The 26,245-nt window shown below is 34.9% G+C and overlaps 3 protein-coding genes across 5 annotated transcripts in view; 1 reads left to right on the top strand and 2 right to left on the bottom strand.

Moving 5' to 3' along the window:
- LOC149490702 (uncharacterized) overlaps positions 1-10,924 on the bottom strand; it is a 50,267-nt gene extending 39,343 nt beyond the window's left edge. The window contains exons 1-3 of one of the 2 annotated variants that reach the window (XR_016317205.1): positions 10,758-10,924; positions 10,489-10,557; positions 9,671-10,297 (exon numbers count right to left, since the gene is read on the bottom strand). Coding sequence is in view for 1 of the 2 variants with exons in the window: in XM_089707909.1 (XP_089564035.1) it covers positions 9,815-10,297; positions 10,489-10,557; positions 10,758-10,775 (570 nt within the window). In the remaining variant the exon portion in view is untranslated. Of the gene's footprint in view, positions 1-9,653; positions 10,298-10,488; positions 10,558-10,757 lie in introns of those variants that run through there. The other variant, XM_089707909.1, reaches the window with a different exon arrangement.
- Positions 2,214-9,499, top strand: LOC149490703 (endoplasmic reticulum transmembrane helix translocase). The gene is made up of 10 exons (XM_089707835.1): positions 2,214-2,650; positions 2,726-2,815; positions 2,979-3,185; positions 3,262-5,211; positions 5,455-5,707; positions 6,150-6,346; positions 6,825-6,967; positions 7,900-8,032; positions 8,562-8,705; positions 9,199-9,499. Exons 1-10 carry the CDS (start codon positions 2,384-2,386, stop codon positions 9,307-9,309), a joined length of 3,495 nt encoding a protein of 1,164 aa, XP_089563961.1. The 5' UTR covers positions 2,214-2,383; the 3' UTR covers positions 9,310-9,499.
- Positions 10,925-19,538: 8,614 nt separating the features above from the next.
- The window catches only part of LOC149490700 (LIM domain transcription factor LMO4), a 141,884-nt gene continuing 135,177 nt past the window's right edge, over positions 19,539-26,245 (bottom strand). For both annotated transcript variants that reach the window (XM_089707897.1, XM_089707892.1), the window contains exon 5: positions 19,539-21,048. The gene's annotated coding sequence lies outside the window, so the exon portion shown is untranslated. The remainder of the gene's footprint in view (positions 21,049-26,245) is intronic.

Here is a 26,245-nt window from a genome sequence, read left to right as displayed (position 1 = left end):
TATTTAATAAATATTTTCCGAATATTAATAATGTATTGCATTGTGAAAAATTGCAGAAGTTTTTGGACACCAAATTCTGGCCTATAATTTCACAGGCAAGTGTATATTTACGTTATTTACAATATTCCTCAATACTCATGCATTTACCTATTAAGAATCATTTTAATGGCAAAAATCGTCAAATTTATCATCATTTTACTAAGCAATCATGTTAAATAAGTTCTTTTCCTAATACTTTCATCATTTTTCAACAAGTTTTCAACAAACAAATTTAACAAGTAAGGTAACCATGATGATGGGTTTTTACGGATAGCGACGATAATATATTGCTAAACAATATTATGATGAACATTTAGAACACCATTTTAAAAAATTTTATACTAGATGATACTAGTAATGAAACAACACACGACATCGGTATTGCACTCACATATTGTGGTTTGTTCTTTTTTACATTGAAATTTATACTTTTTAACCTAATATTTTTTTGTTTCACGTATTTTAGCTTTCCAAAAAATGAAGTAAAAAGAAATATATGTGCCTATCAAGGGTAAAATTACTGAGGATTACGACCCAGAAAAAAATACTGCCATAAACAGTTTTAATTTGATGTTTTTGGCTTGAAGTTGACCCGTTGAAGCAACGTGTTTAAAAAGAAGATCTGAGTAACTTACAATTTGGTAAACAGCATCTGAATTCTGATGCAAAACACAACTTTCCTCTATTTACAAAGGATGTTAATGATGTATATCGGTTAATATCCAAGCTTTGTAGCCAAAAGTTATCAAGCGTTATTTAAAACTATCATTCTCTACCAATTAAAATTGTATGTCGTATGGCTAGTCAGAGAAAAGTCGAGGTGGTGAGGCTGGTTGTGTTTCAATCATTGTTGTTGTTTGTCGTTAATCACTTGAGTACCTAGTGCCTAGTGGAATGACAGAAGGTTTTGATAAATAATTTGATAGAGGTGATAATTCTTGTAAGTCGACCAGTAATTATAATAAAAATACTGTTAAAAGTATATGTCGTTATTATTTATAGACCATGATTTTTAGTTTTTTCTATTTCGAAAAATCCTGAATATACAAACCAGTGTGGTCACCCACAGAAAGAGACAAAAAACAACACTGACGTCATTCAAGGTTATATTTTCTTGTGACAAGTTAATGGTCATAGTGCAATCTCCAGTGTATTAGATATAAGCTTCTTGATTGGCGTATACAGAAAGAAAGCTGGAAACTTATGCGCTTATAAGTTTCAAGCTTTCTTTTTGAATACAGCCTAAGAGGTAAACCGCAAAACTCGTGCAATGTGATACGTTCTGTAGGACACATACGATTATGAAACTACATAATATTATAATATGCCGTCAAAGTAAAATAAGTGCCTACATTATAGACCGTAAATTCTATGTATTAATTGTGGCGTGGAATTGCGTTGTATATACCCGCGAGCATATTAATCTGGGATTTAAATCGGTCGCGTGATAAAACCACAAATGAGGCCGCTTATTTCGCTTGCCTTGAAATCAAGCGGTTAATAACTGCGCGGGAGGTTTAGCCATAACGTAGTGCAGCTTAATCCTAAATTATGTTTTCTTTTTATCCGGAGTTATTGATGTACCAAAATTGAAATTAAATTCTTCACAATAAATTATAGTCTTCATGTTTCGAGGACTAAATAGATTTAATCCCAAAAAAACAGTTTTAGGCCGCGTTTCCATCCTCAAGAAAGACTGTCGGACATTTCTTGCGGAAGTTTTCTTCCAGATGGATACGCGGCCTTAGCGCTAAAGCCAGACCATAGACAGACAGAGAAAATTTTTTAAAGTGAAACTTTTATTACATCGTATCAAACTTTTTGGTCTGTGTAGCGCATGTCGCGTGTATCGCGGCTGCCGAGTAGGTATACCTACTCGGCAGCCGACCGACACGCGACATGCACTACACAAAGCAGTGTTCGGAACCGTTCGAACAGTTTCACTTTTACCGTGGTTTCATAAAACCATACAACATTTTTTTGTTTCGTTTTCGAGTAGATGAGTGAATAACGCTTCGCTTATAAGTGCTTATTGTTTGATATTTTTTGTAAAAATAATTTATATTAGAGAATATTTAATTTTCAGATTTATTTGGACCACAGATTTGGACATTACGGTCATAGACGAAATGATATTCATGACAAACGTCAAATCTATAATTGTCATCTGTCAATTCGTCAAATGATGTGTTCTCGTGTCACAGGTTATTTGAAATCAGTATTTGTGAATTTTTAATTCATTCTTTGACTATAATTATGCACGACATGTGTTAAGCCATGAACATAGAGATATTTGCTAAATAACTCTTGCATTCAAACATATTGTTTAATACAGAGTTTGAAAATGGTACTCAACAAGCAATCGTCATTAGACGATTTAGTCCAATACACACAGTTGTTTAAGCCGGTGGCGACTGTTTTACAAGGAACTATATTGCCCTTTTTGATTATTTATCCTATCATTTTCTACTGCTGGATATTTGTATACGGTTTCAATGAGAATTTCGAAGCAGGGTTTGTAACAGTTGCTGTTGTGGCAACTATTCAAATTTTGATTTGCCTTTGCTGTTATTGGAGTGTTCATATACAATGTTTCCTGTCTTGTTCACCAGTAAGTTAAATTATATTAGTTCTTTTGGTATGGCAAAATTTTGATGAGTTACTGAACTATAGGTTATTGTTTCAGGAAAGTGATCCTATACGAGCTGAAATTGTTAAAGTAGTTCCAACATCTAATAATGGCTTTCCAGAAATTGTTAGACTACATCATACAAAGGTAATAACAATGATTTCCTTATATTATAAATTAAATAATTATAATAATTAATGTTTGGATATTCTGCTATCCTTTAACCCATTGACCACCGTGTGATTCCGGGACTGAGGGATTAAATAATAACTATATATTGACTAATGTGATTTCATGAATTTCATTTCAGTCAACAAAAAAAGGCAGTCCCACCCCAGATGTATGGTTTGTGTTTCAAAAAAGCAAATATCTATATGATTGGGATAAGAAATCTTTTCACACTGTTGAATTTCCTGTCAACAAAACTTATGAAGAATACTTGGAATCTAAGGGCTACTTGGATGATGAGTCTTTGGAAATTGCAGAGAAGGAGTTTGGCAAAAATGAAATGATTATGGTACATTACTTTTCTCTTATATTTTATTTCTAATCTGTAAGAAATTAGACCTAAATTTGGTTTATGTCTCTTTTAGGTGGTTCCTGAATTCATGGAACTATTCAAAGAAAGAGCAACAGCCCCGTTTTTTGTGTTCCAAGTTTTCTGTGTTGCTCTATGGTGTCTGGATAAGTATTGGTATTATTCTATATTCACTCTTGTGATGTTGGTCATGTTTGAGTGCACACTGGTACAACAGCAGTTGAGAAACATGGCAGAAATAAGGAAAATGGGAAATAAGCCGTACAACATCAACGTCTATAGAAATAGAAGGTGGCGACAAATAATGAGTGACCAATTACTACCAGGTGATATAGTTTCCTTGACACGCTCTGGTAATGATAATTTAGTTCCATGTGACATTGTTTTAATAAGAGGTTCTTGTATTGTTGATGAATCCATGTTGACTGGTGAAAGTGTACCCCAAATGAAAGAACCCTTGGAAAATGACAAAGACACAAAACAGAATTTGGATCCTGAAGGTGATGGAAAACTGCACATGCTCTTTGGTGGAACTAAAATAGTACAACATTCCTCACCAAGCAAGAATGTGACATCTGCTCTCAAAGCTCCAGACAATGGCTGTATTGGTTATGTTGTACGCAACGGATTTAACACATCACAGGGAAAGCTTTTGAGAACAATTCTCTTTGGAGTTAAAAGAGTAACTGCAAACAATTTGGAAACATTTGGTTTTATACTGTTCCTATTAATTTTCGCAATTGCTGCTGCAGCATATGTGTGGATAAAAGGATGTGAAGACCCTGAGAGAAACAGATATAAACTATTTTTAGAATGTACTTTGATATTGACATCTGTAGTGCCTCCAGAACTACCTATAGAATTATCTCTAGCTGTGAATACTTCTTTATTGTCACTGTCTAAGTTGGCAGTGTTTTGCACAGAGCCATTTAGGATCCCGTTTGCTGGCAAAGTGGAAATTTGCTGTTTTGATAAGACTGGCACATTGACTAGTGACAACCTGGTTGTAGAAGGTGTTGCTGGTGTTGGGGATCATACAGATGCTACTGTAATACCACTTTCAGAAGCACCTATGGAAACTATTCAAGTACTGGCATCATGTCATTCTCTAGTTCAACTTGATGATGGTGTAGTGGGGGATCCTTTGGAAAAAGCAACTCTGAAAGCTGCAGAGTGGAATTTAACGAAGGGAGATGCTGTTGTGCCAAAAAAAGGAAAGTCCCCAGGCCTTAAAATTGTACACAGAAATCATTTTGCCAGTGCTTTGAAGAGAATGTCAGTAGTGGCCAGTTATCAGGTCAATGAAAGAGGTTTTGTAGAATCACATTATATTAGCAGTGTAAAAGGCGCACCTGAAACTATAAAGACAATGCTGAAAGAAGTTCCTGAACATTATGACCATGTCTACTTGACTTTATCAAGAAGAGGTGCTCGGGTCTTGGCACTGGGTTATAGAAACTTAGGAAAACTGAATTCTCAAGAAGTGAGGGAGTTGTCAAGAGAGGATGTTGAATCAGATTTGACCTTTGTTGGGTTTGTCATTATATCCTGTCCCTTGAAAACTGATTCTAAGAAAGCTATTGCTGAAATAGTGAATGCATCTCATTCTGTGGTGATGATCACTGGTGATAATCCTCTTACTGCTTGTCATGTAGCGAAAGAGCTTAAATTTACGCAAAAAGACGAAGTTCTTATTCTGACTAAAGGAGTTGATGATTGGAGTTGGAAATCAATTAATGATAATGTTGATCTCTCTGTTCAACCGTTTAAAACATCCAAAGAATTGACTACCAAATATGATCTGTGCATAACTGGGGAGGGGCTTACATTCCTGATTGAAAGTCACTATAAGTTTCTATTAGAGATAATACCATCTATAAAAGTGTTTGCAAGATTTGCACCAAAGCAGAAAGAATTTGTTATAGTTACATTAAAGTCACTGGGATATGTGACATTAATGTGTGGTGATGGTACAAATGATGTTGGTGCCTTGAAACATGCAGATGTGAGTAGATTTTTACATTATTTATGTCAAACTTCCTTATATACTGTCAGGATAGGAGAAATTATTAAATAGCAATAATTTAGCATGTATATATGAATACAGATAATTTTAGTTCAAAAATGTGCTAAAAATTGCACATTTTTGAACTAAAATTATCACAATACAAATATTGCCCATATTAACAAAAATTAAGTACCTAGTACTGATTTAATGCCTATATTACTATAATTTATAATTTTTTAGGTGGGTGTGGCCATATTAGCCAACGCTCCTGAAAGACCCCGCGAGAAGCCTCGTGAACTACCACCTCCAGAGCTAGAGATCCGTAGACCACCAGGTCCTCGTGACCCTCGCGCGGAAGCCAGGGCTGAAGCAGCAGCTCGTCTCCGCAGAGCCATGAAGAAGCTAGAGGAGGAAGACCAGCCGCAGATCGTGAGACTTGGTGACGCTAGTGTAGCCGCACCGTTTACTAGCAGACTGTCGAGTATTTTTTGCAGTGAGTTGTGCTTTCTTTTCTGTGGTATTGAGATTATTTTGACTTAAATATCAATAATTATAATCATTTATACACAGTAACGTTTATGTGGCAGCTAACTACCTTAATAATTAAGAGTCTTATTAATCCGTCAGTCCTTGGATCACAGACACAATAGAAAATCTATTGTGTCTCGGCCCGATCGGGCCGCTCGGTGGTCAATGGGTTAATAGGGCAGTTTTTCTAAGAAAAAGAGACATTCAATTAACAGCCTGAATGTTATTCAGTCATTTAATAAAATGACTAAGCTTATGATCTAATAAAGTGTAAAATTTTCTTTTATTTGCAGTAGTAATTGAGTTTAAACCTTATCACTTGATTACAAAATTGATAAGTGAAACAACTCTGCTTCTAACCCTTAAATATGAAGGCTAATAAATTAATTTCAAAATATATTTTGCAGTATGTCACATAATCAAACAAGGACGCTGTACACTGGTCACAACACTGCAAATGTTCAAGATCTTGGCTCTAAACGCACTGATATTGGCCTACAGTCAGTCTGTATTGTATTTGGACGGCATCAAGTTTAGTGATACACAGGCAACCCTGCAGAGTTTATTGCTTGCGTCGTGTTTCCTGTTCATATCACGGTCTAAGGTAAATTATTATACTATTTTCCTTAGTATTAAGTGTAATTCATACATTTATTTAAATTAGAACCTGATTTTAAGTTCAGATTTCTAATAGATAAAAAAAAAAACTCTAAAAAGTAGATATTGATAAAATTATTTTATTTACAGTTCTTCACTTTTTATAGTAAATTTATTCTGATATTCATGTAAAATCTTTTGTCCTCAAATGAATAAGTAACAGTCTAGAATTATGAGTGCTTGTTTATTGTTTACAATGCAACCAAAATTTAATAAAATAAATTATGTTTGGCTGTTTGCAGCTGCCTTCTGCCATATTTTGCCAATTGACTTTTATTTCATTTGACAAATTAAATTTTATTCTAGTTAACAGTTATGTGTAATAATCGTAGTAATCAACCACAAACGTATTCAAATGTTATACATTTAAATTTTAAACTGAAAGAAAATATACTAACTGATACTAACCAATGCAATTCTTACAGCCACTAAAACAACTGTCGAAGCAGCGTCCTCTACCGAACATTTTCAACATGTATACAGTAATGACGGTACTTTCACAATTCGCAGTTCACTTCGTATGTCTCATATATTTGGTGCGGGAAGCGACGTTGCGATCACCAGACAGGTAAAGAGATATTTTTAAGCTATTGCATAGCTTCTATCGCGGCCCTTGAGCGCGGGGACCGAATCGAGAAATTCCGTAACGAAAAAACCTCACGCTCCCCACTCCGACGGGCACGGAGGTGTGGCTTGAAGGCATAGCATGCCAATAGCTTTACCGCGGCAGTCCCCGATTGCCACACGTCTTTTTATAAATTTCTAGCTCTTCCGGCAAACGTTGTTCTGCCTTACTCTTATCACTTAGGGGTATCAAAAATAGATGATTCTCCGACCTACCCAATAGGGACACAATATTCATCAGAATCGGTCCAGCCGTTTCGGAGATATTTGTTACCTATATAAAATAGCCTAGCTTTGCTCCGCGGTTGTACCTGCAATGCTCCGCTCCTGTTGGTCTTAGCAAGATGATAAAGCCTATAGCCTTCCTCGATAAATGGACTATCTAACACCGAAATAATTTTTCAAATCGGACCAGTAGTTCCCGAGATTAGCGCGTTCAAACAAACAAAAACTCTTCAGCTTTATAACATTAGTATAGATACACATGCTTTAATGAAATTGATGATTCAAAATTATAACATAATTGGACCTTACAACATCTGCCTCTTAAGAAATATACTTACTAGTTTTCCGAAAAAAATAACATCCTTAATTATTACAATATTTTTTTTACAGGTAAAAAATTATATCTATCTTGCTACAGTGTCCGAAATTACTATCTAAGCTATATGATGTCTCATGACGTAAATTTCTTCAAAATTATGTCATCTAATATTCAATTTAAAAGGTCCAAGAAACAGCGTGATATTTTTGAGGGAATTTACGTCATGCCCTTAAATTATTCACTCATATAATTAACTATACAACCATAAACCAAATAATAATAAAACTATTATACACTTATTATTATTTTTTTGAAAATAATTAATTTTTTAGAGATACAACACCAAAACTCGACATGGACCTGGCTGAAGATGAAGAGCGTCCGTTCCAACCCGATCTGCTCAACAGCACTGTGTACATTATATCAATGGCGTTGCAAATATCTACGTTCGCTATCAATTATAGAGTGAGTCTAATTATTGTGATTGATTTTTATGTTCTATCTAAACTTGCCTTCGGGATCGTTCAAGTATGAACCAGCCCCCCCCCCTCCCCCATTTTTATGTACCCCAGTAACATATTAATAACTCAGGCCCCGGTACCACAGAAATAATAGAAAATCTATTGTGTCTGGGACCGATCGGGCCGCTTGGGGCTCAATGGGTTAAAACAAAATCATTTTATTTATTTCATTTATTTCTATGTATGTAAAAATAAAACGAGGCTTGTATGTTTCAAGAACGAGGTCGTATATTTCGGTGAAAAGAAGATGGCAGTTTTCTCGAATATTCAGAAAACTTCATTTATATTCTTCACTTTTAGTGGAAAAAATGCACATCGAGAATGTAGCTTGAAGATGATTCAAAGTAACATAATAACCATTCCTGTGAATGTCTACAGATTAAATTAAAAGACGTCTAAAAAAATTAGCTTGTCCTGCATAAAATTGTTCTTAATACTGAAATAAATTCGATTTTATCTTAACTTCTAAACAGGGTGAGCCGTTCATGGAAGGTCTGCGCGACAACAAGCCGCTATTGTACAGTATCCTTATATCTGGTGGAGCGGTGTTGGCGCTGGCCGCTGGCGTGTTCCCGGACCTGAGTAATATGTTCGAGATCGTGTATTTCCCACCTGATGTGAGTATTCTAAGATATTTTGTAGACCAACAAAGTATGTTAATACTCATTTAAATTGTCAATATCTACATTTTTAACCCGTTCCATGTCTATTTGTGTATCACGCAATATCACTATTTGTGTATTCTATTATGTTTGTTAGAGTATGAAATGCTCATCTATACTTCTATACTAATATTATAAAGAGGAAAAGTTTGTAATTATGTTTGTATGTATTGTTTTCACGCCTAAACCTCTTAACCGATTTTGATGAAATTTGGCACAGACAATCTTTAGACCCTGAAAAAGAACATAGGATACCTTTTATTGCGAAATATGTACCACGGGCGAAGCCGGGGCGGACCGCTAGTAAAATATAAACTCGGAGTATATTAAGTTAGTAGTGCAGTTTAAGTATGTTACCTGATATTTTTTTTTCACTTGGTCATTCCACGATTAAATTGTTTCTTCTATCTTGTTGACAGTACGTAATTATTATATTTTTTTGTTACAGTATCGACTAATTTTAGTACAAGTACTGATAGAAGACATGCTGTTCGCGTACTTGGCGGACCGCGTGTGTCTATGGTTGTTCGGTGAAGGGAGGGGCTACGTATCTACGTAGCATAGACAAGGGCACGCACACATCGATATTTAAAGAAAATTATTTATTTTATATACATTTCCAAGGGTATGTCACTTTCACACTGTATTGGTGTGAGTTTTTGTGACTACCCGCTCAAATAAGATGTGCATTTAATGTATGGATGTGTCAGTGGTATTTTATTTATGGTAATAAATGTGTAGTTAATTGTCTTGCTAGTTTTATTCACTTCATGTCATGCGTGTATTGGTAAATATAATATACATAAATGTAAATAATATTAAAATAACTGTATGAATAATTAGATAACTACCGGTATGGATGTTAAATTCCTGCTTTGAATTATTAATTAAATAAAAGAAAAGTTTCACGCAATATGTACATATATTTTAATTAATTTAGGGTCATAATTACATAATGCCTACCTTAACTAAACTATTGTTTTCACATATTACCTTAGCGTTCGACTTTCGGAAAAGCAATAGTTTATTATTGACTATATTGTACATGCCCTCTTGTCTTGCGTTTAGCGTCCGTAGTATCCGTGCCCGTGGCCTCCTAGATTCCATGAGCCGTCAATATGTCCGTTGTAACCGAGTCCATCGTGGGACAAACCGCTAGCCCAGTTGTATTGGTCGTATCCGACGTTATTGTAGTTGTCGTATCCGCTGTTGCTGGTCGCGAAAGATGTCGCGTGTGAAATGGGCGTGTGTGAAATGGGCGCGTGTGAAATAGGCGCGTGTGAAATAGGCGCGTGTGAAATAGGCGCGTACTGAGTCACAACGGGTTGGGCGACCTGTGGGTGAACCGCTTGGCCGATCCGTCTGACGATCGCGTTGAAGCCCGATACGGGATCGGCGGTGTAGTCGACTACTCTCACGGTGCCGTCGGGCTCAGCTAGAGAGTACGAACCCCTGACGTAGCCTCCGTCGCGGGTTTCCGACTGGTGCTTGTTGTCACCCGTCACTGGGTCGTTGACGGCGTAGTTGAAATGGTAGCGAGGTACGGCCTGTAAACACAAATCTTTATAAATCAAATGATTAACAATGTAAGGGTAAATTGCTGCTAAAGAACCTTAATAAAGACAATAAGAATTTCTTTACCTACTAATATTTCTGCTCACCGTTTGGGAGAGTAAAAAAGATTATTTAAAATGGTATTTTCTCTAAGTAACTACTTAATATTATAGAAGAAACTTACATCGTAGGTGGAATATCCGACGTCGCCGTGATATGGAGCTGCTGTAGCCACAACGACGAGACACGAAAACTGACAAAGAAAACATACTTCAGTAATATAATGCTTAATAAATGAATACGTGCATGTATTGTTCATATTATCCGCATTTTTTATGTGTAATTAATTAGGTTTAATGGCACTGTTTCCTTGTTTTTTTAATATGCTATGTTATTAACTTTTCCGATAATTCCACCCGATAGATTTCTGAGAATCTAGTTATATATTCTTACCGCGACAAACGAAAACATTTTTCACAAAATTTCTCACTAGTATCACGTTACTAAACGTACAGTTGCAGTGTGCGATGCTTATTATTTGGTCCGGTTTTATACTAGTTACGGCTCCTCGTTGGTTAATTCCTAACTATCCTTCAGTTCACGCTTATTGACTATTCGTACTACAATATTTTCGTAATATCATAAGTTTTATTTATAACCACTACTTACTTACCTATCATGAATAATTGAGTTGAGAATAGCTGATGCGCATAAGTGGCTCCAGTTGGATTTACGTTTTACTTACCTAGTTACATTTCATTAATGAAATACACAAAACATCCCACTAATATCTTGTTACTTATGATACAATTAAATGTAGTACCTAATAATTTATATTATGGCTCGTATAAATAAAAAAAATTAGAAATGGTTTATTTCGTCTCCAAATTTTACAAAATATGGAGTAGTTAGTAAGTTTAAGAGAAAACCTGTGTCAGGAGGACCTGCTCTTCCTTAACTTATTTTCATGAAAACATTAAACTGCTTATAACGTAATATTTATTTATACTACTTAATTGCTTAAAATTAAAATTTTCCTAGTTTACAAATCTGTGTGGACATTAAATATGCCAATTTCTTTCTTCTCACCTCACCTTTTTTATAACGGAAATTTATTTGAGTTCTTATTTCTTATTTTATATTTGAGAAATAGATCATATTTTATGAATAGGTACATCAGACATTTTTGGCAATAATTCTGGACATAGTGTTGATATGATTCATTAATTTGTAACAATGAAACAGATAATGTGAAGTAATGTTTGATTTATATTCATTATACTTTGAACTGTAATTACAGTAAGTATAAACAATTTTGCTTGTCAAGTTTAACAATCCAATTAGTTAATTAGGTTTCTGTGGTATGAAAATGTTACGCAAATATCAGTCAATGAAATTGTATTCATTTATTCGCAAATTAAATTAACAATTTCACAAATCATTTCTTCGCATGTTAATTTAGAATTGAGGCAAGTTTTTAACGATTCTAAATGTAGCAATGTTATATTTTCCGCTAGGACGCGTACATTTACGGAGTCGATGATGAAGTTACTACGACTAATGAATTCAATTGTGCATATATTTTTGTATAATCGATGAATAATTGTATGTACCTACCTACTGTCATAATGATTTGCCATATTTGGTGTAATTTACAATACTGGTGGTTATTCGTACGTTAAAGTAAACCAACTGGAGTGCAGAACCATATATTACCTAATCTTAAGTTTATTTAGGCGTAATTCATAAAAACATTATGTTTGAAAATGCAGATTTTTATGAGATGTTGAATGTGCAACATATTTTTTTTTAATTTTGTAGCTCATTAAATATCCAATTTTCAGTCTGGAATAGGTAAATGTTGTTTGTTAGTTTTCTTTGGATCAAACTTCTAATTTAACTAGGTACATATTAAAGCAAATTATAATAGCCACTTATAAACACATTGAACCTAACAAACCATTAATATAAGGCATAACATTGTCTAATCTTTTTTATGTATTTATTAATTAGTTTATTCAAGGAACACAGTTCATACAACTAAAATAATAAAATCAAGCATCCCTATAAAAATACACTATTTCTTTCATACATTTTCAGTTATTTATATTATTTGATACGTCTAGTACTACATTTCACAAAGTTTCACAATTTGCTCGCATTTAATTCTCTAAAAATATAAATAATTAAATCATAGTACGACGTATACAAAACATAAAGCGGATAATTAAGCAATTTTGCAAGCAAATTGTAATTTATACGATGCAATTGCAACTAATTCGGCTCCTCTCGACCGCCTCATTACCTCTTTTCAGTGGAAACACTCTTTCCACTCAGACTTACACAAATTCACATTTGCAATCAGACCTCGGAGAAAAGTTCGAGCCACCCCGCGGCCGCGCCCCGCTCCACGCCGCCTTTAATTAACAGAAAGTGGTTCATTAGAGCTTATTCATTAAAGCAAGGAGTAATTAGCGAACTCTAATGAATGCTGTAATAATGTAAGAGCGGCCGCCACGGACTGCGCTCGACTTCTAGATTAATCTAGGAGCTGAGTATAATTTAGTAATGGCGTTAATTTATTAGTGATTGCGGGATAAACGATCTATTAAAACTTCCAAATGCCGATGCGAATACGTTATGATGTGATGTTATGCAAATGGCACGTAATTAATAAGAAATTGAAATAGTTTCTACTGTTAGATAATACTTACGCTAACTATTCGTAATCGATATATGTTAATGAAATATCGTTATTTATTGGAATTCGGAACTAACAATTATCTACACGTGTTTATGTGGAATGAAATAAACTAAGGATTAATATTAACAGACTTCTATGCATATTTATGAAACAAACTTACACGTTAGCGGATGTTACGTAGAAATATATTATTTTAAATAATATAGATATTATTTAAATATTTATAAGCGTAAATAGCAAAGGATAATGCTAAGAATAGAACTAATTTATTATTTAAGTATGGGTAAATGAATGAATACTTTTGATTCTATATAAAGAAAAACACAACAATTATATTATTATATGTTACGGCTAAAGGTAGGTGAGAACATAAACTTAAGATTAGCCGGCTAAACTTAGGTTTATTTTCGACGAGGTGTTAATGTTAGTTTGTTCTATCTTTAGCCGGCTAAACTTAAGTGTAACCGCAGGCCCGTGGCTAAAAATGTCGGGGTGGGTAGATTTGGTTACTATAATACATGTAAGGAACAGGGCGAGTGTTTTCTGGCACTTCGCCGGCTGCTGCCGCAGCACGCTCGCTGCGCTCGCTCGGCTCGTGCGGGTCTTAAGAGTTCTAACCTAACCTAACCTAGCCACCAGCTTTCTGCCCTGAGTCGGGGTGGGTAGATTTGGTTACTATAATACATGTAAGGAACAGGGCGAGTGTTTTCTGGCACTGTGCGGGCCCCTCAAGCCCTCCACCGGCCCGGCGCTAACCAAATCTACCCACCCCGACATTTTTAGCCACGGGCCTGCGGTTACACTTAAGTTTAGCCGGCTAAAGATAGAACAAACTAACATTAACACCTCGTCGAAAATAAACCTAAGTTTAGCCGGCTAATCTTAAGTTTATGTTCTCACCTACCTTTAGCCGTGACATATATATTATAAATTTGTTTATTTAATAAAGATTATATTTTCTTCTCCTTGGTCATATCACTACCACAATATAATTAGGATGAAATTCGAAAGCTCGTGACTTAGTTCATTTATTCACGTAGATTTCTCTATGCAAATATCATTAAATTACATACACCACCATAGCCACCAATTCTTGATAAGTCTTCAAAGTTTAAATAAATTAGTACTTTTAAAGTGGGTTAAAATCGACACTAAAGAAACACATACTGGCGAAATTAATAAAAAAGCGTGTTAAAAATTATAATCCCCTGTTTTATTTGCAATATATTAACTTAGTCAATTAATCTAAACAAGCAAGTCTATCCATAAACAGACTTAATTAGGTTGGCCTTTTATTACTCTAGTCTACTATACAACGATAGTTGAGAAAAAATGGCCTTTAATTTATTTAAAATAAATTCACCAACTATTTTCCTACATCTCCATATATCTCTATTAGTACACGTGCCCAATTAGCATAAAGAAAACAGAACAAGGATCTGTAACAGCGGTCCTGAAACGACTTGTTATGTCGTTAGGTAAATTTTCTTGCGTTATAGCATGTTCCGTATGCCTGGCTGGACCGTGGACAAGTATAATGATGTATGCTGAGATTATTAAAGTGTACCTATCATTATAAGTCGTGCATGAAAATACACGGCGGACATATTGACGGCAACGCAAAGTACATATTATATGATGACGTAGTTGTTGTTTGGTTCTGAGGTTGATAGTCGATACAATTCTATGAATGTATTCAGTAAAGTACAGGAAGTAGAAAGAAGGATTCGTGTGCGTAGGAGTGTACGTTGGATGGAAATTACTTCCTATCACTAGAACGTTATTTCAATTTCGATCTTATGTAGGCATGTGTTAATGTTTAACGTTGGAAAACTTATCGCGTGATCTGCGTTGCGTTGATTAATTATTTGCGTGGTTTTATGTTTTAAATTAACGAAGAAAGGAATTATTGTTTTATTAGTCTAATTAATACAATGATTTTTAAAAGTAAGAAATAAGAGATAAGAATTATGTCTGCAAATATGGTTCATATTATCTTCTTATATGTATATAAAAATAAATCGCAAAATGTGTTGGTAAGCGCATAACTCGAGAACGGCTGAACCGATTTCGATAATTCTTTTTTTATTATATTCCTTGAAGTACGAGGATGGTTCATATGTAGAGAAAACGTAAATATTATGTACCACGGGCGAAGCCGGGGCGGACCGCTAGTATTATAATATAAATGTAATCAAGTGTAGAGTAATAGCATTTAAGCGACTAATCGAGCGTTCCTCTTAAAATGTCCGTAAGTGTACGATATGTTTTGTAAAAGGGTCAGTAAATAACTAAATAGTAACAAAATACAATTCCAAATAGCGAAATCTATAAATCAACTGAGAGAATAAGTACCTATCTATTTTTTTACATGAAACACTAATATTTGTCCCCATAGTTTTCTTATTTTATTTAGGATTTAAAAATTTATTTTGATTTTATTGTTTTCACATGATACAATATTCATCTTCGATACGTAGCTATATATAATATATGAACTACATACATAGTTGATCTTTTATCAGTAGAATGTGAAATTACAGTAAATTTTCTAATGGATGATTTATTTATTCTGATATTACGTTAAACATACTTTAGTAAACGAAACGAGGCAAATTTTGTTATTGAATTTTCACGATAAAGTTACGCTATTAAAAGTTCAAAAAGGGATGTTTTTTCCTCTATGTACCTAATAATTTAAATGTCTCCTTATTACAGTAAAAAACTAACACACACAATTATAATTCAACAATGTATCCAGTATGTATGATTAATCAGGTTTTTTATATTGTAATGATACCATACCAATAATTTATACCAATTATTCAATAAACATTTCTTAAGTTCAACAAAGGGGAAAATGAAATTGCAAAATTCGCAGTATGATACGAGGTTGATTTTATTTGACGAAAAAACAAGTCGATACGCATCGATTCAGCAGGTTATTGTAACTGAATACTAAGACAGGTTCGTGGTAATGAACTTTGTGAGAATATTAAATACTTATGGTCAATTGGATTTGTAATAATATTAAAAAAAGGGCTTGAATTTGGCTTGAATATACCTACTTCTTTAAAAAACTAGCTATATTCATCTCCATAGATATTAACTTGTGTGATACGTCGTGTTAGTGTATTTTTATTTCGTACATATCAAAAGATTGGCTTTCTTATGGACGGTGCAAATCGCCAATTATTTTGCTTTGCATGTTTTGCCGCCATTTTTCTGTGGAACAAAAACAACTGTCAACCACTAGAACACTTCCAAAGAACTTGGGTCATCTGCAAGCCGAAGGAAGACGTTAGAAGACATTGGGATTCAATTTAATAATGATGATTAAAAAAAACCTAAGCAACGAAAAAAAATATTACAAAATATTTTTATTAGTCTTTACTAAAGACTTTGAAGGGAACAAATCTTAATTTTACTTCATGAATTTATAGAAAATATGTGTGAATGTGTGAATGTCGATGGGTATTTACTATTTATACAACAAAGTTATATCCAATTTAAATCGTGAATTATAAAAACAAGCCATAAAATATTTATAACTATGCAATTGAAACCCCGCAACTAATGTTTGCTCACTAATTGAGATTGACCTTTGATTGGCTAGAAAAAAAAAACATTATTTCTTGCTCCACGTCTAGCCTTCTGCTAACAAGGCAAGCCGCAGGCGACTATTGATTAGTGACCGGCGTTGCACCCATCATTCATTCATAGCGTCCACACGTCACTCAGGCATCGCACCGTTTTTCGCCTATTTTCGTCTATTTTCGCCATTTCGCGCCGGATCGGGGTACATATTTGATGCTGCATCTGCCAGGAAGGAAGCTGCGTTCGGTAATTGGTCCGGCCTGCGGTAATATTATTCGGATCCATTAAATCACGTGGAGATTTAATCTTGCGCTCATACAATTTTAATGCAAATGTTGATGTATTAAAAATGTATCTTTGGAGCGCAAAATACGAATACAACGTTTGGCTAGAGAACCTGCTATACCTTTATTCTGGTCTGCGTTTTAGTTGTTTATATCATACATTTTTCAACGTTCGTTCGTTCGTTTAACCTCAGAACTTTCGACTGGGTGAAAAACTAGTACCTACCTTCCGGTTTTGGTAGGTACCTACCTACCATTTGAAAGCGGTTTATTTTTTTTTTTGTTAAAAAATAATTATTATTTCATTAAAACACCTCACCTCTAAGTTGTCATAAAAGCTTTTTTGTAAAATGCAGACACTGTGAACAATTCATTTAGTATGTAATTTAATCAAACTGCATTTATAAAAGGTTTACCTTTAAACAATTTTGATCGACCATCAATAATGTATTTGTAACACAGACCAACAAAAAGGTAAGTAGGTACCTACGTTTTCTTCTTTAAATAAACATTTACATTTCGCTTTTATTGTGCTACAAACATCGGGAAGTTACTGAAATCGCACAACATTATTTAAAAATGTTTGCGTATTTATTTCCTTTCAAAATATTTATTCAGTGAAGCGATCATACAATGCGATAATCCAATTGTCGCAGTGTCCAAAACTCGTGCTCAATACGCGAAAAGTGCTTTCAAATGGAAAAAATCTGTACATGCTTATTCTATCATTATGTAAGTGTATCGTGTACAATTTTCCTTTATTTTATTTTTATATGCTATTCACAAACAAAAGGTATTCGTATTTTTCAATTTTATAACATATTCGATGTTGGAACACACTTGTCTCGATTGAAAATATATATATACAAATGTTTGTCCTGCGCTTGATCTGTCCCCGAATCTTCGAGAGGGACGCAATGTGAAATGCACTTGTGTTTGGACAAGGCAGTTGGTTCACATAGGCTAGGGATCTCCACCTAGTTGCCCGTAAAGAAAAGCAGTGAGATTAGAGATACCTATGTGTGAATGTGATTATATTCGGCCCCGTAAGTTTTTAGGTGACTTCACTGTTTCTCGAAGCGCGTATGATATTATCAATACTGTTATGGAATCAGTGGTTCTTTTTCCCTGGTTATGCTGTATGCATTATCTATATAATTCGTACTTTTGGTTTATCGCATCATCGCGTTTGGCAGTGTAATAGATACCTACTGTTTCTCTAAAAAAACGTTCAACTAGTCCATCATCGAGAAATTAATTAACCTCATTTTTTGCTTTGGTCGCTTTGCTCTTTTTTTAATCGGAACAATGATGCAAACTTAATTCAGAAAATAAACCAAAACAATTATTCAGCGTACCCTTTTTTGTTCAAGGGATGGCATACTATTGAAATATATTTAAATAATAATTAAACATCCCCACTAATTTTATCATGATACCACTCAAAAAAGGCTTTGGCGAGGCTTGTTTACATAATCATTCAATTTGCAATGTTAAACAGTGCCGACCATCTGGTTTCTTGCTTTTTAATTCAATATACTGTAACTGTGCTTTTTTCTTAGCCGAATGAGGTAACTCAGCATTAAATTATAATAAACTTAATTTTTACTTTGGCTTTTCATTTAACAAAGTTGTAACCTCATTTGCCATATAAGTGCGACATTAAATGTGTGTTGAGTCGTTGAGACAAGTTAAATGTACAAATTTCACCTCAGTTCCATTCGGAAATTATTTATTTCTTTATTAAACGCTTTATCGAACGAAAACGAGAAAAAACCGTGTCCAATTGATTAGTGGGTTTAAAAATAACTGCTTTAACGACTGCAGTTATTTTTGCTTACATATTCAATAAGGCGTGTAAAACTCATTCAACCGTATACGGATAAATTTTATATTTTTGTTAAGGCAGTGTAAAAGACTGGGCTCAGTTCATTTCTTCATGAATTGGAAATATTTATTTCAACAGAAAGTGCAGGGCATAGCTGCTATACTGACTTCAACACAACTCTGTTCTCATATTTTTGAGATGAAGAGGTGTGATAGATCATAGAGGGATAGCACAGCAATAATTTATTGAGCGTATATTCCAATTATAGTTTCTTCATTCAATTGTACAATAATTATTCCCTGGTGAACCACTCTGATAAAGGCGATTAAAAAAGGTTAATTTTATGTATTGTATCAGTTCACCGTTCTTGTCTGATGCTTATCAAATAAGATACATAATATTAATTGAAGTTATCTTTTTACACAAATCTTTCTAGTGATCCTTTGTAGGTACAGATACTTAGTTACAGTTTAATATGTAATTCGATATATTTAGCCAAGAAGATGCTTCAGAATAAATCAGTTCTTCGAATAAAACATAGTATAATAATTCCTACATGATTGTATCATTTTCTATACATATACACAAGATCATTTTTTTTTAAATCGGTTCAGACGGGATCAGTAGAGTTATATGATGATTAAATTAAAGGAAATGGATGTTTTTCATTTTAAAATGTTTTGTTTGAGTATATTGTTGTACTATTTTGTATCTTATTTTCATTTTTGATATCAATGACATTGCGTCATTCATGAAAATTTGTGAAAATGGTCAGCATCTTTCATCGATATTGTCATGGGTAGGGAAAGAAAACAACACAATTAATTTACAAAATTTAATTTCTCCTGTCGCCATAACTTAGGCTAGATGCAAGTTCTTTCTGTATAGATAAATGTTAAACTGGTAACACGGTAATTGTCTACGTGTATATGTTTATTCTTAACTTTACAACAAGAAGATATTTCGGAGACCACCAAGTCGAATCGTAAATGAATGGCAAGAGTCACTAAACGCTAACATTATGTACGAATGCAATTATACAATACAAATCATAAATGATCCTACCATCTTTACATTTCTCCTACATACAAAGAGTTCATACTTGTATTTCTTGATGCACTGACACTAAATGTAAAACATATGAAATATGCACGATGTTTTAATAATGTACCTAATAAATGTTAGCGTTTAATATTACATATATACGATATTGTAAATACTTTAAAATTTGATTTTATCAACGAATATAATAGTAAATTGTAGTATATAGTACTATATACACAGAGAACATGAGTAACTCGAGATAAATTTCATTGATGTTGGCATTCCGATTATTGCTACCAATTTTGCGTCTTAGAAGGTACAAGATGTGTCTACTTAAGTCTAAAACGTTTATGCTAGTATGTACAAATTTACTTTTATAAGACGCTATTCGAAGTTTAAGTAACAGCTCGTCAATTAAAAACGAAATAACAAATTTATTCGAGAAATATTTACATAGTAAGATTGGAAATCACAGAGTTGCGTATAAAGAATTAAAATACAAAAGGTACTCTCACTGGCAAGAATTAACATAAACCGTCACTTGGCTAATATTACAAAACGTGTACTTCATCGAAATAAATGATAACGGAAGAATAGTCATTGTTTATAATCTTTCATAGTAAATTCCATATAATAATAATATAAAATAATTTATTTAATATTAAAATTATTTCGTTAATACAACATAAATTACACAGTAGAGTCGGGTACAAAATGACAAGATATACAACAAGCGTAGCTCCACGTTACTGCTATTTTACGATATGCAATTTCATTTCCATTATTATCACTTTAAATACAAACAACACGCTTGTGTTTAACACATTCCTTAAGATTCTAAGTAAGAGAATCGAATGATTTATAGAGCAGAGTAAATTTTACATAAATTGCGATTTCACAACCAAAATTAAATACCAGTACAACCGCCATATTCAACGCGAATGTGAATGGTACTACACTCGTCGATATTAAGGGATCCCATAGTAGCATTCACATCGAGGTTTGACTATGAATTATAAATTAACAAGAGTCGAGACGTCGCGCGGGAGCGTGTGACGTCGACTGCAGTTCTTTAGTCTTTGCACAACACTGTCACTCAGAGTCGTCGTCGCTTGCTGGTTTGCGAGGTTTGAGAGACGTGGTGAGGTCGAGCGCTGGCTCCATGGTGCTGGTCTCTGGAGTTGGCCTGAAGCTGTGACTCGGCTGGCCGGCGTACGGGGGGTTCCAGCAGCTCGTAGTCGCGTCAGGTTTGACACTCGTTGTGCTCAAGTATGAGCAGGCCATCATCTGAAACAATGGAATTGAAATTTAATAGACATTCTAGAAGTATAAATTACATTTCAAATGAAACAAGTCATTTATAAAATAATTTACATTATTCAAATAACAATATGACAGACATGTATACAGTATATATCCACAATAAAAAATGAAACAGTAACATAATCTAACAAAGTGTACCATAATAATTTACAAGAGCAATTTGGCACGTCAAAGATCATCTTTATGTATATTGTGAACGCAATCTCCGGGAGTAGATTGAAGTAAAACAGAGGTTACATAAATAATGAAATATGTAGGTGGTGTTATGAGATGAGGCCTAAAGAATTCGCGAGTGTCGGCTCGTCTAATCATGCTAATAGCCAATGCGCAGCTTCCCCCGCTTTAAGGCTTTCACGCTAATGTGGATTGTGGAGCGAGCGCAAGAGCAGTTGCCCTGAACGGGAACTTCACAGCTTTTATAAGTACCAGATAGGTTTAAAGTTTCAAATGTTTTTAAATTCGAGGATAAAAATGTTTCTGTCTATTTAAACACGATAAATGTTCCTGTTTTTAGTACAATTTTTTTATGGGTTCATTAATTATCAAAATAGAAACTGGCTAAACTTCTAATAATAATAAACAAATATTTATGTTCGCTTTCTAGTTTCTATACCGCTCGAAGTTATTTTTTGGAGGTAAAAGGATTCCGAGCAATTTATGGGCTCAATAGACTATTATAACATTTTCATAGTTGATGTTGCGAACAAAGGTCCCCACACAATTGGCAATAGTTCGCGGAAACAGCTGCGCGTATACCGAGTGTTCTAACAATGATATTGTAACTTTAATATTTATTGCACTTGATGAACTCCGCGCAAGTTAGTGCAAGTAACTACCTACGTATAACCCGGCTTCGGGCACGCTATCCTCGCATAAAAAGACACGTATGAGACCATAGGTTTATGTGCCTTCTAAGTGCCTCAAAACAATGTGTACGACTTAATTAACCCGGTGCTCACAGTACGTATAGTGCATAATTAAACCCTTCACGTAAACGCTTTGGTTAATATGTTTAAGCGTCGCTATTGCTTTAGGAGACCTAAACTCTCCTATGAGAATAAACAATCGCTACGGGCGGCTCGTCCTGAGTTTCGCCGCACAAATGAATTAGTGGTGTTGTCCCCCCGCGCTGCCCCCGCCCGGTCTCTGCATAGGGCGGGGGTCATGTTGCGATTAAAATATAATTAGGCGCTCGGCAATTGTTTCGCCATCGAGCCAGGTGGCGCGGCCCGCTAGGTAAATTAAATAGCCGTATAGAGTTTCCAATTACGCTCGCGCGGCCGCGGCGATCGCTTATTGTCTAATAATGCCAATGAACAATATGGGGATCTTGTAGCTGATTAATTATAACGCGGGCTCAAGTCCGCAGGAAGCAGTCGGCATTTGATTGATACAGTAGGCGACGGGGGTCGATAACGCACGTGTAACGCGATATTAATTACGATCGCTGAGACACGGCAATAAATCACGCTCACCTAGTACTTTCGGCAATAATGAATTCAAACGGGCCGTAATTGCGTACCTAATTACAAGTGGACGGGGTTTAATTTATCACTGTCGGATTATGAATTAGAAATGGCGTTAATTAAACATGCATAATATCGTGGAGGCGACGTATTGTCGTGGACGGTGCGCCGCGGGCTACGCCGCGTAACAATTAGGTTTCAAACTAATACGGACGCTATTGAAACTTACCCGGCCGTGTGTGCTATTCTCTGCGGCAAGTGGATACAGTCGGCCGCGGCGGTACAAGCTTTCCATGGAAATTATCTGTTTGTGTTTTGGAATTTCTGTATTTTACATGATTTATCAATTAGGCGAGCGTTGTATTATGGATGCTCCCAATGAATTTAGATCTGTTTGAATAATGCGGCTTTTCCATTGAATTATGGCTACTTTAATTAAATAAGTTGGTAGTATATTTACTATTCATTGATTTGTTTAATATTTCAAGAGCTATGTTGCAATAAAGATTGGATATTTGGTGTACCTATATTTTGGAAAACATTGATCGAAAATTTTCATGAACACTATAAAAAGAAATGTTAGGTAATAAAAATAAATTTTTATTAATTAAGAAAAATACATTAAGCTCATTATTTCACATACGTGAGGAACTAGCCTTACACCAATACAATTTTATTAGAGGTAAACCATTTCATTACACGGCTAATTAAATTAGTTAGTTAGGAGAGAGGCCCTTGGGCGTTTCTTGTACACATAACACTATAATTGGGTGAGCCTTATATTCTTTATTGCTCTTAGTAAACGTGTTTAATATCTAACTTTAGATTGAGAGTAATGAACGCTGTACGAATGACCTTAGAAGACTGAGGTTGTTTGTTTTGTCTTCTACACTAATATTATAAAGAGGAAAACTTTGTTTGTTTGTTTGTTTGATTGTAATGAATAGGCTCATAAACTACTGGACCGATTTTAAAAATTCTTTCACCATTCGAAAGCTACATTATCCACGAGTAACATAGGCTAGGTTTTATCCTGGAAATCGCACGGGAACGGGAACTATGCGGGTTTTTCTTTGAAAACGCGGGCGAAGCCGCAGGCGGAAAGCTAGTATTAGATATATTTGATTTCTCATAGATTTAAGAATAGGTAAATTAGCCACCTGGTTGAACTAGTATTTCTTAATGATTGGATTATAGTCGGACGTATACAAGCTTTGAAATAATCATAGACTGATCAGTGAATTATTGCCGATAATGAGCTGATAACTATATTATTTTGTTATACATTTATTTATAAACATAAAATTTTTGTTGTGACTTGTGAAATGTATTTGTGGTGTTTTTATTAATACATATATTGATTCTAGATACATTCTACATCATATTACACGCTAGAAACATGGAACTACAAACTAGGAAAAAAATAAATCAATAATTTAATGTTATGCTTGCAATGTTAGATAGATAGATTATATTATAATATTTTCTTCATGTACACGATACGTTGATAAAGAAGCTGTCAAGATCCGAAGCAAGTTTAATGGGTAACCTATTAAAAACTCGAATTTCTATTACCCGAATCTTAAAACCCCGAAAACGGTTGTTAGAACTTATAAAAGACAGATGTAATGAATGACAAATTTTTAAAATACCTTTTTTAATTTCCCAGATGAATCAATTTCCAGATGCACCAAAACCAGATTTTTAAAAAGTATTTTTTTGTTTCCCGTATTCTCATAATCCAGATCTCATTATTCCAGATTCTCAGAATACTTTTTTTTGTTTCCCATCGTACCATTTTCCAAATAAACTATTGCCAAATTTTCATAATCTTTTTATTTGGTTCCCATATAATCGTATAACAGATAAACTATTGCCAGATTTTCATAATCTTTTTATTTGATTTCCATACAATCGTGATTATACCTTTACTATCGACTGAAAATAAATATTGTCAGTAAGTAAATTTATTGTTTTACTTGTCCATTACAGACCGGATTTAGTGTCAAAGTCGACTCAGTAGGTTAGGTTTGAACTACGACCCCCACGCTAGAACTGACTCGCTATTGTTTTACTTGCCTATTACAGAAAGGTTTAAGTATCAAATTCGACTCAGTAGGTTAGGTTAGGTTTGAACTGTGACCCCCCATGCACGAGCCGAGCGAGCGAAGCGAGCGTGCCGCGGCAGCGGCCGGCGAGTGCCAGAACCGACTCGCTTTTGTTTTACTTGCCCATTACAGAAAGGTTTAAGTGTCAAATTCGACTCAGTAGGTTAGGTTAGGTTTGAACTGTGTCCCCCCATGCACGAGCCGAGCGAGCGAAGCGAGCGTGCCGCGGCAGCGGCCGGCGAGTGCCTGAACCGACTCGCTTTTGTTTGACTTGCCCATTACAGAAAGGTTTAAGTGTCAAATTCGACTCAGTAGGTTAGGTTAGGTTTGAACTGTGACCCCCCATGTACGAGCCGAGCGAGCGAAGCGAGCGTGCCGCGGCAGCGGCCGGCGAGTGCCAGAACCGACTCGCTTTTGTTTTACTTGCCCATTACAGAAAGGTTTAAGTGTCAAATTCGACTCAGTAGGTTAGGTTAGGTTTGAACTGTGTCCCCCCATGCACGAGCCGAGCGAGCGAAGCGAGCGTGCCGCGGCAGCGGCCGGCGAGTGCCAGAACCGACTCGCTATTGTTTTACTTGCCCATTACAGAAAGGTTAAAGTGTTAAAATCTATTCAGAAGGTTAGGTTAGGTTCGTGCTGCGTCCCCCTGGAAGGATTACGTTTTGCTGGATATCGTTTATTTGAATTTCAAAAATCTGGACATTGTTTGTCTGGATATCAATTAACTGTATTTCAAAAATTTGTGTTTTAAAAATCTGGCTTTCGTGCATATGGATTACGGTCATCTGGATTTTGTGCATTTAGATTTCGTATGTCTGGAACTCATTCGTCTGGATTGTAAAACGTCGAACAAATAAAGAAATGGGCAAATGAAATTCGGAGTTGCGATTATATGGCAAACCAAACTTCGAAATTTTAAAATTCGGGGTTATGAAAAAATGTCCAAACGTTTTCTGGATTATGATATTCGGAATATTAAAATTCGAGATTAAGATAGGTAACCAGTTTAATGGTGTTCAGGTGGACTCAGATGTCGATCATTACAGATGCAGTGTGAGAGCTAGAGTCTGGGGGTCGTGGTCAGGGCCCGGGCGGTCAGTTTGTGTAGATTATTTTAGATAACGTTAAAAATGAATTAAACTAGATATTACGGGTTTTAGAGATTTTGTTGAGAATTTAAAAGCTAAAGTTACAGGGAGGGAATAGTTTCCGAAATTTGTCTATTGTAATATGTTTCATGTAAATACATAAAAATTAATAATCATGCCGTATCTCCATTCTTCATAACCGATGTATTTTCTAGGTGAAATTAATTGACAAATTTTTACCTCGAATTTACCTATAAATTTAGAATATTTTTCTATATTTTACTCTGATTTTCAAATCTCTCATTAGATAATGTCTATCGTCTACTACTTCTTATAGTTTATACGATGTTTCTAGACAACCCGATTACATTGTTAACCGTCCACTCGGTTCCACGCACGACCATAATGGCGATGTTGAAATCGGTCCAACGCGCTCAATAGTGTACAGGACTACAGCCCATCGGTATCCCATTAACTAGTTGGACAAACATAGACGTAT

This window comes from Colias philodice, chromosome 2 (assembly GCF_061535455.1).
Source record: "Colias philodice isolate Cphi_HAF_F1 chromosome 2, ilColPhil1 Martin Lab GWU primary, whole genome shotgun sequence".
In the NCBI taxonomy this organism is placed as follows: Eukaryota; Metazoa; Arthropoda; class Insecta; order Lepidoptera; family Pieridae; genus Colias; species Colias philodice.
This window is presented reverse-complemented; position numbering and strand designations above follow the sequence as displayed.

What these genes read in the sequence shown, in the direction of transcription:
- LOC149490703 (XM_089707835.1), top strand. Translation starts at nt 2,384, where the DNA reads ATGGTACTCAACAAGCAATCGTCATTAGACGATTTAGTCCAATACACA. An exon ending in GCAAAAATGAAATGATTATG is followed by an intron (nt 3,186 to 3,261) that starts GTACATTACTTT and finishes TGTCTCTTTTAG; the next exon opens with GTGGTTCCTGAATTCATGGA. An exon ending in GTGCCTTGAAACATGCAGAT is followed by an intron (nt 5,212 to 5,454) that starts GTGAGTAGATTT and finishes ATAATTTTTTAG; the next exon opens with GTGGGTGTGGCCATATTAGC.